The 17,899-nt window shown below is 42.7% G+C and overlaps 1 protein-coding gene across 2 annotated transcripts in view; it reads right to left on the minus strand.

Annotated features, from left to right (window-relative positions):
- CAPRIN2 (caprin family member 2) overlaps positions 1 to 17,899 on the minus strand; it is a 211,670-nt gene that overhangs the window by 113,637 nt on the left and 80,134 nt on the right. For both annotated transcript variants that reach the window (XM_053718796.1, XM_053718795.1), the window contains exon 13: positions 6,317 to 6,369. In XM_053718796.1, coding sequence (XP_053574771.1) covers positions 6,317 to 6,369 — 53 coding nt within the window. The remainder of the gene's footprint in view (positions 1 to 6,316; positions 6,370 to 17,899) is intronic.

A 17,899-nucleotide genomic window follows, 5' to 3' on the forward strand; every position in this document is an offset into this window, starting at 1 on the left:
CCAAAGCATATATAAAAACGATTAAACATGCCAGCAAACTCTTTATATTGCACATTTATAAGAGTATATATCTCTAACAGTAAGCCTGACACTAGTCGCTATTAAATCACTATATTTATTGATCAACTTACATTAATCCGGTATCAGCAGCATTTTCTAGCAATTCCATCCCTAGAAAAACTTAACTGCACATACCTAATTGCAGGATACCCTGCACGCCATTCTCCCTCTGAAGTTACCTCACTCCTCAGGCATATGCGAGAACAGCAGTGGATCTTAGTTACTTCTGCTAAGATCATAGAAAACGCAGGCAGATTCTTCTTCTAAATACTGCCCGAGATAAAATAGTACAACTCCGGTACCATTTAAAAATAATAAACTTTTGATTGAAGACAAAAACTAACTATTTCACCACTTTCCTCTTACTACCTCCATCTATGTTGAGAGTTGCAAGAGAATGACTGGATATGGCAGTTAGGGGAGGAGCTATATAGCAGCTCTGCTGTGGGTGTCCTCTTGCAACTTCCTGTTGGGAAGGAGAATATCCCATAAGTAATGGATGATCCATGGACTGGATACACCTTACAAGAGAAAGTGAATACAAATCCAATAAATTCATCCTACATCAAACCCCTTGCAAAGAAATACACAGAATAAATGGTACTCAAGCTCTTCTCAAATAAGTTTGAGGCGCAAACCTGCATGGGTTAAATTCATCTTCAGCTTGTAGCAGTAGACTAAAGTTTATAGGTGGGTGGGGCTAGTTGCACGCACACACTGTTAATATAACTCAATACATCTACTATCCCCTAGTAAAATAAAACATGTCCAGGCTGTGTAAGGTGGTTAAGTATTCATTAGGCCATTGTCTATCACAAGAGAAGTGATAAGATTGCAAAAAAATTAGGCATAGGTTTTCCTTTCAGAGTAATTAGTGTTTTGAGTAATTTGATAAAAGCTTGCCACCTTTTAGTTGAGAGAACAGATATCTGTAGGATGGAAAGGTTTAGATAATTACGCTTGGATTTGTGAGAATTTCCTTCATGCCCATGTTAAGCCCATTTTACTATAAAAACAAAATTATGCTTACCTGAATTTTATTTCCATCGAGGGGAGGAGAGTCCACAGCTTCATTCATTTCTAGTGGGAATACAGAACCTGGCCACCAGGAGGAGGCAAAGACACCCCAGCCAAAGGCTTAAATGCCTTCACCACTCCCCTCATCCCCCAGTCATTCTGCTGAGGAATGAAGGAACATTAGAAGAAATATTAGGGTATAAATGGTGCCAGAATAGAATACACAATTTACGTCCACCCATCGGAGATACGGGTGGGGGCAGTGGACTACTCCCCTTGATGGAAATAAAATCATCAGGTAAGCATAATTTATGTTTTCCATCTAAAGGGGAGGAGAGTCCATTGCTTCATTCATTACTAGTGGGAACATATACCCAAGCTCTAGAGGACACTGAATGAAACCGGGAGGGTAAAAGGCAGACCCTTAATCTGAGGGCACCACAGCCTGTAGAACCTCTCTCCCAAAAACTGCTTCTGCAGAAGCAAAAATGTAAAATTTGTAAAACTTAGTGAAGGTATGCAAGGAAGACCAGGTAGCTGCCTTGCAAATCTGCTCCATAGAAGCCTCATTCTTGAAGGCCCAAGATGAAGCTACCGCTCTAGTGGAATGAGCCGTAATCCTCTGAGGAGTCTAATGACCCGCCGTCTCATAGGCCAAGCGTATCAGGCTCCTCAGTCAAAGACAAAGTAGCAGAAGCCCTGACCCCTGCGCTTCCCTGAATACACAACAATTTGTTAGATTGTCTGAAATCCTTTGTGGCCTGAAGATAAAATTTTGAGGCACAAACCACGTCCAGATTATGAAGTAACCTCTCTTTAGAAGGATTAGGACATAAAGGAACGACTATCTCCTGATTGATGTTGTGGCCACCACCTTAGGCCGCCAGCTCAAACTCTGCGTGCCGATGCAATGGCAAACAGAAAGAGAACCTTCCATGATAGAATTTTTATGTCAAGAGAATGCATAGGTTCAAATGGAACCTTCTGCAAGACCTTAAGTACCAAGTTTAAGCTCCAAGGGGGAGCAGACTGCTTAAAGACCGGCCTGATCGAGAGAGCCTGAACAAAGGACTGTATGTCGGGGAGATCAGCGAGTCACCTTTGTAACAGAATATAAAGCTGAAATTTGCCCCTTTAGGGTACTAGCAGCGAGACCCTTCTCCAATCCTTGGGGGGGGGGGGGGAACAAAAAAAAAAAAAAATCCTGGATACCCTCACCCTGTGTCAAGGGCAGCCATGAGTCACACCAGGACAAGTCATCCACACTTTATGATAGAGGCGACGAGTGACCGGCTTTCTTGCCTGAACCAGAGTCAGACATTTTCCTCAAAACCCCCTTTTTGCCAAGACTAAGCGTCCAATCTCCATGCAGTCAGCCTCAGAGAATCGAGATTTTGATGTTGAAAATGACCCTGTTCCAGCAGATCCCTGCAACAAGGTAACCTCCATGGCAGAGTATGACATCCCAACCAGATCCGAACCACGTCCTTGGCAGCGAAGGAGCAATCAGAATGGAGGACTCTCCTGCTTTATAAGCGCCACTACACGAGCAAGAAGCGGTAACTGAGGGAATATGTATACTAGACCGAACGCCCAAGGCATCTCCAATGTGTCTATTAGCTCTGTCTGGGGGTCTCTCAGATGAGGCCACTCCTCCAGAGCATTGTAGATTACTCAAAGCTCCAGAATATTTATTGGAAGGGACTAAGCAAGACCACTTCCCCTGTGCCATCCTGGCACCCCAAACCGCTCCCTATCCTGCCAGACTCGCGATCGTGGTAACAATCTCCCAGAACAGTCTCAGGATGGATGTCTCCATGGACAGGTGATCCGGGCGGATCCACCAGGAGAGGGAAATCCGAGTCTGCGCATCCATGAGTATCGGCTGTGACAGACCGGAATGATTGCTGCTCCACTGTCAAAATGCACCATTAAAGAGGTCCAAGTTGAAACCTGGCGAATGGGATGTCCATGCTGGAAACCATGAGCCCAACCATTTTCATGCATTGAGCTACGGACGGTCTCGCTGTAGACTGAAGCGTAAGACAGGTGGATGTCATCTGAGTGTCACTAGTCTGAGAAAGATCTTCATGGACAGTGTCTATGATCACGCCCAAGATCTCCACTCTGGTACTGAGAACCAGAGAACTCACGGTTGGAGGATCAACTTAGAGAAATTGAAGTAACTGCAGCAAGACCCTGGTGTGGACCTCTGCCAGATGGTATGACGGTGCCTGAACCAGAATATTGTCCAGATAAGGTGCCACCACGATGCCCTGGGATCTGGTCACTGCTAGAAAGACCCCCAGGACCTTGGTAGAGACTCTAAAGGGGCCGTCGCCAGACCGAAGGGAAGAGCCACAAACTGGAAATCATGATCCAGAAAGGCAAATCTGAAGAACCTGAAATGGTCCCTGTGAATCGGAACATGAAGGTAGGCATCCTTAGATCTTAGTCTATAGGAGGTCATTAGCTGCCCCTCTAGGACTAGGGGGAAGGAAGGATCTGATAGTTTCCATTTTGAACAATGGAACGGACAGAAACTTGTTTAAACATTTGAGGTCCAGAATCAGGCAGAACGTGCCCTCCTTTGGGACCACGAACAAGTTTGAGTAATACCCTAGACCCCATTTTGCCTGGGGTACTGGTACGATAATCTCTAGAGCAGATAGATCCCGCACACAACCCAGAAAGGCCTCTTTTCAGGCCTTTAAGACAAGTTTGACAGAAGGAATCTGCCCTGGGCAGAGAGGACTTGAACCCCATCCTGTAGCCCTGGTCGACCACTTTCAGAACCCATGGGTGCAAGAACAGAGACAATCTGCCCCCCACTCGGGGGCCACCCCTTCATGTGGACTTAGCAGCACAATAAGCCCGCCGAGACTTAGACTTGTTCCAAGCTTCCAGGCACCCTTGGGTTGATTCGCTTTTGCAGTGGGCTGAGCATGTTGCGCCTTATCCCCACGAAAGGGACGAAAATTAGCACTCTTAGGCTTTGTCTTCTTATCCTGGGGGAAGGAAGGCACTCTTGCCTCCTGTAAACCGTTGATATGATAAGAGTCCAGACCTGAACCGAACAGGATCTTGCCCTTGAAAGGCAAAGACAACCAAGATTTTAGCCACAGAGCTTTGTGTGCTAGAACCGAAAAACCTGACCTTGGCAGTCAGGCGGATGAACTGCATATTAGCATCACGAATGAAAGAATTGGCCACCTTTAGGACCTTAATATTTTCCTGCACCTCTTCAAAAAAGAGGGTTCACCCTCAAATAATGTATCTCACCAATATGACGCAGCTGCGGCTACCTCAGCTGCCAGTTGAAAAACAAACCCAGTGTGATGAAATATCTTCGCAACGTATTCCAACTTCTTATCCAAAGGCTGCTTGAACTAAGAACTATCCTCTAAAGGAATCGTTGCGCGCTTAGAGATGGTCCCATCCACCTTGGGAATGGTCCCCCACAACTCTAGCTGGGCACCCAGGACGGGGAAAAGCACTGAATTGCTCCCACTCATTCTTAATGTTAGACTTTCCCGGTTCCTGTCAAGATGGCGGAGGAACCACCCTGTCCTTGTAAACCTTATCCAACTTAGGAATGGAGGGCTCCTCTGGTAGTTTGGCGTCCGGAACCACTAAGGTAGCCAGCACTTGCTTTAACAAAAAACGCAAGTTCTCCATTTTAAACCGAAAACTGGGTTCTTCCTCTGCCAGAAGTTTAGAGGACACTGACTGACCCCAAAAGGGCCTCTTCTGACGCGTCAGATTGGGCCTCGTCATCCTACCACCGGTCTGGGGCGTCCGACAGACAACTCATGGGTTGGGCTGCTATGAAAAGCTCTAAGCTTGCGCTTAGCAGAATGCGGCACAGCATGGACCACCTTAGCGACTGCCATTTCAAGCTAGTCCGCAAAGTTCGGCGGCCAAGCAATTTTCCCCAAAGGGGTAACAGTCTTACCCTGGGGCGCTGCATGTGGTATAGGGGACAGCAATGGGGAATGCACCTCATGGGACGGAGACCCCTCAGAGGTGGACGGCTCAGTAGTGCTAGACATTCTCTTATGTTTGGAAGTCGTAGCCTTCTCAAGGCATGTGGAACACAGTTGCACAGGCTGGTCTACTAAAACCTCACAATAAACACAGGTATAAGACAAAGAGGGAGTACCCTTTAACGCGTCAGAATCCTCCATAGAGGATTCCGGAAGTGAAGCCCACCCAGTCACAAGGATGACTACGCAGGACCGCCCCCTGCTGATGAGAAAGCACTCCAAAACCTTGCAAAATTCCCGGAAGAGATCCCGTCAGTTCCACAAAAATGCCAGAGACGCGTCCTTACACATAACGCAGCAATCACATAATAAAAACTTATGTACATACCCCCTGCTCAATAATCCCCTCATAGGAATATTACCCCTTGATTCTTTAAGGATAAAGGCGCCACACTGTAGCACTGCTTCTGTGTTATGTAAAAATGAAACTCTTACCAGAATCTACGCTGTAGAACAGGAACACTGCCCTTCAAGTGTGACAAAGTAGTAGTTGCGCTCTTGACATGGACTTGAGAGAAGAAAGCAATCTGCAAAACTCAAATCAGATTGCTAAAGGAGATGTTAATATGAGTCGGGATGGTGTCGCAAAGGGAAGCTCCCCCTGCATCTACGGACTCTAATGTTCACCCAGGCCCTCAAGTTGAGAAGCTTAAATGGCTACTTAAACTCATGTCCCATAGCGAAGGGTAGAACCCCTCATAAGAGACTTCCGATATTCTGGCACCTCTCTGCCACCTCCTGTGACGAAAGGCAAAGAATGACGGGGGGGGGTGAGGGGAGGTATTTAAGCCTTTGGCTGGGGTGTCTTTGCCGCCTCCTGGTGGCCAGGTTCTTAATTCCTACTAGAAATTTATGAAGCCATGGACTTTCCTCCTCTTTAGATGGAAAAACCAATTACGCTCTGTATTTTTTTACTTTGTAGTAAGAATGCGTTCTGCACATCCAGACTATTTAAAAGTATGATTTATGCTTTCCATATTTAATAAGATTTATTATTATGTAATTTACATACAAATATTTATGGGGGGTTTTGGAACTTTTTAGTTAATGTTTATGAATTTTGATGCCCCTTAAAGAACATGAAAGCCAAAATTTCTCATTCATGATTCAAGTAGAATATAACATATTAAACAACTTTATAATTTAACTTCTTTAACTCTAACCCAAGTGCTCTCTTCAGCTTGTTAGAGTACCTTTTCTGGTGTCTGGGGTGGATCCATGTTCTGTATATTTAACTCTATAGGTGCTAAAAAAAAAAAATATATAAAAAAAAAAGTGAGAAAGTACCAATACAACTCTAAACCACACTAATCTAAGCACGCTATGACAACTGACCAAGAAGTAAATATGCATAAGCCATCTTGTACCAGGTGTAGGCCAGCAGATAGATACCAACTCTGCTGGGCTTCCCATTTTGACACACTATAGTTTAAGGGTATCAAAATACAACTAGAAAAATAGTACTAGTGGCAATATCCAAGTGTGTAGAAAGTGACAGCACATTATTGCCCAGATCTTTACACTCTCCCATTTGCAGTAAATACATTTCACTACTCTAAGACTTAATATAGGTTCTCTTATTGAAGAAAGTAGTTCCGAATTTACTAAAGGAACTGCAGCATGCGCACCAACAAAAACAAAATAAATTTGATATATTTTTTTTTCTTCCCTCTTACCTGATAAATTCATTTCTTTCTTGGTAGTGAGTCCACAATAGTTACACTTGGGAAATTACATCACCTGGCCACCAGGAGGGGGCAAAGACACCCTAACAGAGCTTTACAGATATGCCTCCCACTTTCCCCCTTCCCTCCCAGTAGTACTTAAAGCCAGGGAAAGACAAAGAGGTGCAAACTACAACTGCCAAAACCCATGCACTAAATAGGTGGGTTCTCACTACCAAGAAAAATGAATCCGGTAAGAATAAAATCGTTCTAATGGTAGTGAGAACCAATACCCAAGCTGATAAGTCCACAAAATGAATGGGTGGGAAAAGGAAGGGCAGGCACCACAGCCCTAAGAACCTTTCTACCAAAAGCAGCCTCTGATGATTCAAACATGTCAAAATGATAAACTGTAGAAGTTGCAGCTTTGCTAATTTGTTAGACAGAAGCCTTATTTCTGAATGCCCAAGATGTAGCAACTGAAGTGGAATGAGCAGTAATTGACTTTTTTCTGGTTAAAGCTGACCAAGATCCACCAAAGACGTGGCTTTTTGACCCTTGTGTTTCTCCAACACACTAGAAGACTGTCGAAACTTTTTAGAACATTAAAATGTTCTCTTTAAACTAAATCCAAATTATGCAACAACTTCTCCTCCCACAGGAGGGGTTATTGCATACTTTGGATTAGGACACAAATAAATAAATGAATACCCTAACTACATCCAAAGGAACCACTATTTCCTGATTGATATTTTCAGTAGACACTACACCTTAGAGAGAAAAAAAAACCTGATGTCGTAAAAAAACAGCCTTATCCTGGTGAAAAGCCAAATAAGTAAACTCCTAAGAAAGTGCTGATAATGCTAACACGCTACGTGCCCAAGAGATAGCCAGCAAGAAAATAACCACAAAAAAAAAAAAAAAAACTTGATATCCAGCTTCTGCATAGGTTCAAAATGTGCATGTTGCAAAACCTTTAAAACTAAATACAAAAACTCCATGAAGGAGACAGACAATCTTTTGTTCAGGCTTTATGCAGAATCAGACCAGTGATTAAATGTCAGGTAATTGAGCCAATTATCTATGCAACAGGACAGACAAAGCTGAAATCTGACCCTTTAGGGAACCAGCTGCAAGACCCCCTTGTAAAAAATGAAGAATTCTTGAAAGGAATAAAAAGGTATGAACATAATGAAATGTTTCCAAAACAATTTTACATGCTCCGGTAATACCAGTGTCTGTTCCCAAACTCCAGTTGAACATCTTTCCCCCTCCTAAACAGTGATACAGCACAGTTGGATAAAAGCCAAGTACCTCTGCCACGAAGCTTCGTATGGCTTGAAAGTGCATTGTACGCCCATCACCATGGGGGAAATTGTAGGCCCCCCCATCCCCTGCCTAAGCCTAAAACTCACTGTGGATGCAGTTCAGTAGTATTTGAATAAAACGCATAACCCCCATTGACCAAAAAAAAAAAAAAAACAGGTCTACCAAATTTTTCCACACAGCCCCTGTACTTGGGAGAATACTCTTTAAGCAGGCTGTCCCATAATCTAAATGAAACTTACTGAATGAGGTATCTTGCAAACAAACCCACACAGTGGTATACTGTGCAGCACTTACATGGATCAGACAGTACAACTCTTTCATGTAAGTGGCAAGAGCCCATGAGCTAGTGACGTATGGGATATACATTGCTACCAGGAGGGGCAAAGGTTCTCAAACCTCAAAATGCCTATAAATGCACCTCCCACCTCACTCATACCTCAGTTTTACAAACTTTGCCTTTGTTGGAGGATGGTGAAGAAAGTCGTGCTTGATTTCTTCTGTGAAAGGCGCTTCTAAGCATTTTGAAGCCCAAATCCTATCAAAGTACAGTGTTAGTCTGAGGGATGTGAGGGAGTATTTGCCGAATGATGCCATGTTTTCACCTATGGGAAATCTATTCTAAGGTTCTCTGTAAATTCGGTCATGGGGATTCATCTGCCACCTCCCTTTACAGATTGACATTATACTCCTACCATTACCTCTGCTGATAGGTTTCACTACTGGTTTGGCTATCTGCTATATTTGGATGGTGTCTTCAGGTAAGTATATATATATATCTTTTTAAGACTCTCCGCTATGTTTGGCACTTTATATTTAAAAATTTTAATTTATTGCATATATTTGCCATGAGTCAGGTCTATGTTTATTTCCCTTTGCAGTCCAACAGTTTCAGCATGGAAAAACATAATTTATGCTTACCTGATAAATTCCTTTCTTCTGTAGTGTGATCAGTCCACGGGTCATCATTACTTCTGGGATATTACTCCTCCCCAACAGGAAGTGCAAGAGGATTCACCCAGCAGAGCTGCATATAGCTCCTCCCCTCTACGTCACTCCCAGTCATTCGACCAAGGACCAACGAGAAAGGAAAAGCCAAGGGTGAAGTGGTGACTGGAGTATAAATTAAAAAATATTTACCTGCCTTAAAAACAGGGCGGGCCGTGGACTGATCACACTACAGAAGAAAGGAATTTATCAGGTAAGCATAAATTATGTTTTCTTCTGTTAAGTGTGATCAGTCCACGGGTCATCATTACTTCTGGGATACCAATACCAAAGCAAAAGTACACGGATGACGGGAGGGATAGGCAGGCTCTTTATACAGAAGGAACCACTGCCTGAAGAACCTTTCTCCCAAAAATAGCCTCCGATGAAGCAAAAGTGTCAAATTTGTAAAATTTGGAAAAAGTATGAAGCGAAGACCAAGTTGCAGCCTTGCAAATCTGTTCAGAGGCCTCATTCTTGAAGGCCCAAGTGGAAGCCACAGCTCTAGTAGAATGAGCTGTAATTCTTTCAGGAGGATGCTGTCCAGCAGTCTCATAAGCTAAACGAATTATGCTACGAAGCCAAAAAGAAAGAGAGGTAGCGGAAGCTTTTTGACCTCTCCTCTGCCCAGAGTAAATGACAAACAGAGAAGACGTTTGTCGAAATTCCTTAGTTGCCTGTAAGTAAAATTTTAGAGCACGGACTACATCCAGGTTGTGCATTAGACGTTCCTTCTTTGAAGAAGGATTTGGGCATAAAGAAGGAACAACAATCTCTTGATTGATATTCCTGTTAGTAACTACCTTAGGTAAGAACCCAGGTTTAGTACGCAGGACTACCTTATCCGAATGAAAAATCAAATAAGGAGAATCACAATGTAAGGCTGATAATTCAGAGACTCTTCGAGCCGAGGAAATATCTTGGAAAGTTCTATTTTTAATGGCTAACAACTTTATATCAATGGAATGAAGGGGTTCAAACGGAACGCCCTGTAAAACATTAAGAACAAGGTTTAAACTCCATGGTGGAGCAACAGTTTTAAACACAGGCTTAATCCTGGCCAAAGCCTGACAAAAAGCCTGGACGTCAGGAACTTCTGACAGACGTTTGTGTAACAGAATGGACAGAGCTGAGATCTGTCCCTTTAATGAACTAGCAGATAAACCCTTTTCTAAACCTTCTTGTAGAAAAGACAATATCCTAGGAATCCTAACCTTATTCCAAGAGTAACCTTTGGATTCACACCAATATAGGTATTTACGCCATATCTTATGGTAAATCTTTCTGGTAACAGGTTTCCTAGCCTGTATTAAGGTATCAATAACTGACTCCGAAAACCCACGTCTTGATAAAATCAAACGTTCAATTTCCAAGCAGTCAGCTTCAGAGAAGTTAGATTTTGATGTTTGAAGGGACCCTGTATCAGAAGGTCCTGTTTCAGAGGTAGAGACCAAGGTGGACAGGATGACAAGTCCACCAGGTCTGCATACCAAGTCCTGCGTGGCCACGCAGGTGCTATTAGAATCACTGATGCTCTCTCTTGTTTGATTCTGGCAATCAATCGAGGAAGTAACGGGAAGGGTGGAAACACGTAAGCCATCCTGAAGTCCCAAGGTGCTGTCAGAGCATCTATCAGGACTGCTCCTGGATCCCTGGATCTGGACCCGTAACGAGGAAGCTTGGCGTTCAGTCGAGACGCCATGAGATCTCTGGTTTGCCCCAACGTCGAAGTATTTGGGCAAAGACCTCCGGATGAAGTTCCCACTCCCCCGGATGAAAAGTCTGACGACTTAAGAAATCCGCCTCCCAGTTCTCCACTCCCGGGATGTGGATTGCTGACAGGTGGCAAGAGTGAGACTCTGCCCAGCGAATTATCTTTGATACTTCCATCATAGCTAGGGAGCTTCTTGTCCCTCCCTGATGGTTGATGTAAGCTACAGTCGTGATGTTGTCTGACTGAAACCTGATGAACCCCCGAGTTGTCAACTGGGGCCAAGCCAGGAGGGCATTGAGAACTGCTCTCAATTCCAGAATGTTTATTGGCAGGAGACTCTCCTCCTGACTCCATTGTCCCTGAGCCTTCAGAGAATTCCAGACGGCACCCCAACCTAGAAGGCTGGCGTCTGTTACAATTGTCCAGTCTGGTCTGCTGAATGGCATCCCCCTGGACAGATGTGGCCGAGAAAGCCACCATAGAAGAGAATTTCTGGTCTCTTGATCCAGATTCAGAGAAGGGGATAAGTCTGAGTAATCCCCATTCCACTGACTTAGCATGCACAGTTGCAGTGGTCTGAGGTGTAAGCGTGCAAAGGGTACTATGTCCATTGCCGCTACCATTAAGCCGATTACCTCCATGCATTGAGCCACTGACGGGTGTTGAATGGAATGAAGGGTGCGGCAAGCACTTTGAAGTCTTGTTAACCTGTCCTCTGTCAGGTAAATCTTCATTTCTACAGAATCTATAAGAGTCCCCAGGAAGGGAACTCTTGTGAGTGGAACGAGTGAACTTTTCTTTTCGTTCACCTTCCATCCATGTGACCTTAGAAATGCCAGCACTAACTCTGTATGAGACTTTGCAGTTTGAAAGCTTGAAGCTTGTATCAGAATGTCGTCTAGGTATGGAGCTACCGAGATTCCCCGCGGTCTTAGTACCGCCAGAAGAGCACCCAGAACCTTTGTGAAGATTCTTGGAGCTGTAGCCAATCCGAATGGAAGAGCCACAAACTGGTAATGCCTGTCTAGGAAGGCAAACCTTAGGTACCGATAATGATCTTTGTGAATCGGTATGTGAAGGTAAGCATCTTTTAAATCTACAGTGGTCATGTACTGACCCTCTTGGATCATAGGTAAAATTGTCCGAATAGTCTCCATCTTGAACGATGGAACTCTTAGGAATTTGTTTAGGATCTTTAAGTCCAGGATTGGTCTGAAAGTTCCCTCTTTTTTGGGAACCACAAACAGATTTGAGTAAAACCCCTGTTCCGATCGTGGAACTGGATGGATTACTCCCATTAACAAGAGCTCTTGTACGCAGCGTAGAAACGCCTCTTTCTTTGTCTGGATTGTTGACAATCTTGACAGATTAAATCTCTCTCTTGGAGGAGAGTATTTGAAGTCCAGAAGGTATCCCTGAGATATTATCTCTAGCGCCCAGGGATCCTGAACATCTCTTGCCCAAGCCTGGGCGAAGAGAGAAAGTCTGCCCCCCACTAGATCCGATCCCGGATCGGGGGCCCTCAATTCATGCTGTTTTAGGGGCAGCAGCAGGTTTCCTAGTCTGCTTGCCCTTGTTCCAGGACTGGTTAGGTTTCCAGCCTTGTCTGTAGCGAGCAACAGCTCCTTCCTGTTTTGGTGCAGAGGAAGTTGATGCTGCTCCTGCTTTGAAATTACGAAAGGAACGAAAATTAGACTGTCTAGTCTTGGCTTTGGCTTTGTCCTGAGGCAGGGCATGGCCTTTACCTCCTGTAATGTCAGCGATAATCTCTTTCAACCCGGGCCCGAATAAGGTCTGCCCTTTGAAAGGTATATTAAGCAATTTAGACTTAGAAGTAACATCAGCTGACCAGGATTTTAGCCACAGCGCCCTGCGTGCCTGAATGGCGAATCCTGAATTCTTCGCCGTAAGTTTAGTAAGATGTACTACGGCCTCCGAAATGAATGAATTAGCTAGTTTAAGGACTCTAAGCCTGTCCGTAATGTCGTCCAGAGTAGCTGAACCAATGTTCTCTTCCAGAGACTCAATCCAGAATGCCGCTGCAGCCGTGATCGGCGCAATGCATGCAAGGGGTTGCAATATAAAACCTTGTTGAACAAACATTTTCTTAAGGTAACCCTCTAATTTTTTATCCATTGGATCTGAAAAAGCACAGCTATCCTCCACCGGGATAGTGGTACGCTTAGCTAAGGTAGAAACTGCTCCCTCCACCTTAGGGACCGTTTGCCATAAGTCCCTTGTGGTGGCGTCTATTGGAAACATTTTTCTAAATATCGGAGGGGGTGAGAACGGCACACCGGGTCTATCCCACTCCTTAGGTATAGGAAAAACCTCAGTACTCGTCGGTACCGCAAAATATTTATCCAACCTACACATTTTCTCTGGTATTGCAACTGTTACAATCATTCAGAGCCGCTAACACCTCCCCTAGTAATACACGGAGGTTTTCCAGTTTAAATTTAAAATTTGAAATATCTGAATCCAGTCTGTTTGGATCAGAACCGTCACCCACAGAATGAAGCTCTCCGTCCTCATGTTCTGCCACCTGTGACGCAGTGTCTGACATGGCCCTAATATTATCAGCGCACTCTGTTCTCACCCCAGAGTGATCACGCTTACCTCTTAGCTCTGGTAATTTAGCCAAAACCTCAGTCATAACAGTAGCCATATCCTGTAATGTGATTTGTAATGGCCGCCCAGATGTACTCGGCGCTACAATATCACGCACCTCCCTCTGAGCGGGAGATGTAGGTACTGACACGTGAGGCGAGTTAGTCGGCATAACTCTCCCCTCGTTGTTTGGTGAAATTTGTTCAATTTGTACAGATTGACTTTTATTTAAAGTAGCATCAATACAGTTAGTACATAAATTTCTATTGGGCTCCACTTTGGCATTGCAACAAATGACACAGGTATCATCCTCTGAATCAGACATGTTTAACACACTAGCAAATAAACTTGTAACTTGGAAATACAATTCAATTAGAATATTAAAACGTACTGTGCCTTTAAGAAGCACAGAAGATCTATGACAGTTGAAAATTAATAAATTGAAACAGTTATAGCCTCAATCCTTGTAAATAACACAACTTTAGCAAAGGTTTAATCCCATTAGCAAAGATAACAAATTCTGAAAGCAGGAAACAAATTACAGAATAAACGTTTTTTATCTCAGTCAAACTATAATTCTCACAGCTCTGCTGAGAGAAATTACCTCCCTCAAAATAAGTTTTGAAGACCCCTGAGCTCTGTAGAGATGAACCGGATCATGCAGGGAATACAATGAGTTGCTGACTGAAATATTTGATGTGTAGTAAAAGCGCCAAAAAACGGCCCCTCCCCCTCACACACAGCAGTGAGGGAGAACAGAAACTGTCAGAAAACAGATTAAGCAACTGCCAAGTGGAAAAATAGTGCCCAAACATTTATTCACTCAGTACCTCAGTAAATGAAAACGATTTTACATTCCAGCAAAAAACGTTAAACATAATCTCTAGTTATTAAACAGCTTTATGTATTTCTTACAGTGTAATTCTAGTGAAGTACCATTCCCCAGAATACTGAAGTGTAAAGTATACATACATGACATTATATCGGTATGGCAGGATTTTCTCATCAATTCCATTGTCAGAAAATAAAAGCTGCTACATACCTCTATGCAGATTCATCTGCCCGCTGTCCCCTGATCTGAAGTTTACCTCTCCTCAGATGGCCGAGAAACAGCAATATGATCTTAACTACTCCGGCTAAAATCATAACAAAAACTCTGGTAGATTCTTCTTCAAACTCTGCCAGAGAGATAATAACACACTCCGGTGCTATTTTAAAATAACAAACTCTTGATTGAAGATATAAAACTAAGTATAATCACCATAGTCCTCTCACACATCCTATCTAGTCGTTGGGTGCAAGAGAATGACTGGGAGTGACGTAGAGGGGAGGAGCTATATGCAGCTCTGCTGGGTGAATCCTCTTGCACTTCCTGTTGGGGAGGAGTAATATCCCAGAAGTAATGACCCGTGGACTGATCACACTTAACAGAAGAAATTATGTTTTAGGAGAAATTTTGTAATTTTTTTTTCTTACCTGGGGTTCCAGCTAGTTGCAACTTTGGTCTTTTTTTTAATTTTCACGGGCAAATTAGGCTCACGATGACGCAAAATGCTTTAATTTATTGGGTCATCCTTGGCGCAAATATTTTTGGAGTTGGCGTTTGTTGTGACGCGAGTCACGTCATTTCTTGCGTCTTTGCAGATGCCTGTTATGACGCAAATCGTGTTATTTCCTGGTAACTTTGGTGAAAAGTTTCTCTGCATTTGCGTCATCTTTGTTAGCGTCATGGCGCCAAGAAATTGTTATATTAAGGCTCTCCCTTTTTTGCTCTCTGCTTTCATTTGTTACAGAGGGCTATGTTTGCTTTTGTTTTGCATATAAGTATTTTTTCATAAGCATTTTTTCCCATTCCTGAAACTGCTATTTGAGGAAAATTATTGTTACAATTTGCAAGATGTCTCAAACTGATCCTGCCTCTGGTGTTACTGTAGGAACCAAGTAGCTTGAAAACAAATCTACCAAAGCTAAGAGTGTGTTGTAAATTAGCTGATCTTCCATTAGCTAAAATATATGTTTCTATAAACAAGTGCCACATACAAGCATGAAAAATCTTTAACATCTACTGTTAAACATTCAGTCTAATGTACATGATATTCCTGTAGATATAAAGGATTATATTGCTGCAACCATAGAGAAGGCTATGACTGCTATTCCGCCTTTAAATAAATGTAAAAAGGTCTCCTCATAAATCTGATTGTTTGTATTGATCAACAGCATACTGAAGTATTTTCTGCTGATGAGGATTTCTCTAGCTCAGAAGATCCTACTTCAGACACTGAAATTGATAAATCAACCGTTAAGATTGAATATATTCGTTCTTTGTTAAAGAAAGTATTGTTTAATTTGGGTATTGAGGAATCTAGTCCTCTTGATAAGAATAGCAAACATTTGAATTCTGTTTAAGACTTCTGAGGTTACCCCTGAAGGTTTTCCTATTCTAGATGCTCTAATATGATTACCAAGGAATGGTCTAAGCCTGGTACTTCTTTCAATCCTAGGTTTAAAAAAAAAAATAAAAAAAAAAAAATTGTATCCTCTCTCCCAAAGCTCTAAATTGGACACGGGTAAAGTCCCTAAGGTTGATGGTGCTATTTCTACTCTTGCCAAACATACTACTATGCCCATGGAAGATAGTACTTCTTTTAAGGATAAGGATAACTTAGAAAGGAATCTTATCTTAGGAAGGCATATTTACATACTGGCTATATTCTTAGACCTGCTATTTCTATAGCTGAAGTTGCTGCTTCAACTTTTTGATTAGACAGTCTGGCACAGTAGTTATCAGATTCCAATTTGTCTAGCATTGTTTTTACTTCAACACGCTAATCATTTCATTTGTGATGCTTTATTAGATATTAAGATTAATATCAAATCTATGTTAGCCATTTTATCTAGAAGAGCTTTATGGCTTAAATCATGGAATGCTGATAGTGTCTAAATCTAGATTACTATCTTTTCAAGGTAATTTGATTCTCAGTTGGATTCTATTATGTCGACTATCACTGGGGGTAAGGGATTTTTCTGCCCCAAGATACATCCAAGGGTAAATTTAAAGCTCCCATACGTTTGTTCCTTTCGTCAGATTAAAGGAGAGGAAAAAAAAAAAAAAAAAAACACAACCACACTCCTTCCCCTAAGGCCTCTGGTTCCAATTGGAGACCATCCACAAATGTGAATAAATTAAATACAGCCCCTAAGACTACATGAAGGTGCGGCCCTCAAATCAGTTCAAATGGTGGGGGCGGCAGATTTAAATTTTTTTCAAGACATTTTGGCAGATTCTGTCCAAAATCAGTGGATTCAGGATATTGTTTCTCAGGGGTATCGAATAGGTTTCAGAAGACCTCCGATGGGAAGATTCTTTCCCATGTTCCAACAAACCCTGTGAAGGCTCAGGCTTTTCTGAAGTGTTTCAGATCTAGAGCTTTCAGGGGTGATTGTTCCTGTTCCTCTAAAGGAACAGGGTTTGGGTTTTTATTCAAATCTGTTCTATGTCCCAAAGGAGGAAGATCCATTCAGACCAATTCTGGATCTGAAAACTCAAAATAGTTTTGTAAGAGTCCCAACTTTCAAGATGGTGACTAAGGACGACTATTCTGCCTTTTGTTCAGCAAGGTCATATCCACGTCCTCAATACTTACAGGACGCTTATCTTCACATTCTAATTCATCCAGACCACTAGCGGTTTCTAAAATTCTCCTTTATAGACAAGCATTACCAATTTGTCGCTCTTCCGTTTGGCCTAGTGATAGCTTTGAAAATCTTTTCAAAAAGGTACTCAGTGCCCATCTATCTAATCAGAAAGCAGGGTATTGCAGTGTTTCCTTATTTGGACGATCGATACTAGGTCAATCTTTTCATTTAGCCGAATCTTACACAAGTGTTTCTTCAAAAAACATGGTTGGAGGATCAATTTACAAAAGAGTTTGAATCTATCTGGAAAGCTAAAAATGACCTGAGGTTCAGTGTCCATGACTGACAGACAAGACAAATGAAGTTAGTTCTAGCTCGTCTAAACCTTCAGTGGCTATGTGCATGGAAGTTTTAGGTCACATGACTGCAGCATCGGAGGCAATCCCCTTTGCTCGTTTTCATATGAGACCTCTACAGCTTTGCATGTTGCACCAATGGTGCAGGGAATACTCCTATCAGTTGATATACTTAAATCCCAACATCCAACACTGACTTAGTGGTCAAACCATCACCTTTTTGTCCAAGGGGCCTCCTTTGTTCATCCTTTCTGGACTTGCACAACAGATGCAAGTATTTAAGGGTTGGGGAGCCATGTGGGGGTCTCTGAAAGCACAAGGGGTTTGGGAACCTCAGGAGGCGAGGTTACCAATCAATATTTTAGAACTCTGCTATTTTCAGAGCTCTTCAGGCTTGGCCTCAATTGAGAGAGAGCTTTATATTTGATTTCAAACAGACAATGTCACTACAGTGGTATATGTCAAGACGGGACTCAGTGTCCT

The sequence above is a fragment of the Bombina bombina genome, chromosome 6 (assembly GCF_027579735.1).
Source record: "Bombina bombina isolate aBomBom1 chromosome 6, aBomBom1.pri, whole genome shotgun sequence".
Classification (NCBI taxonomy): domain Eukaryota; kingdom Metazoa; phylum Chordata; class Amphibia; order Anura; family Bombinatoridae; genus Bombina; species Bombina bombina.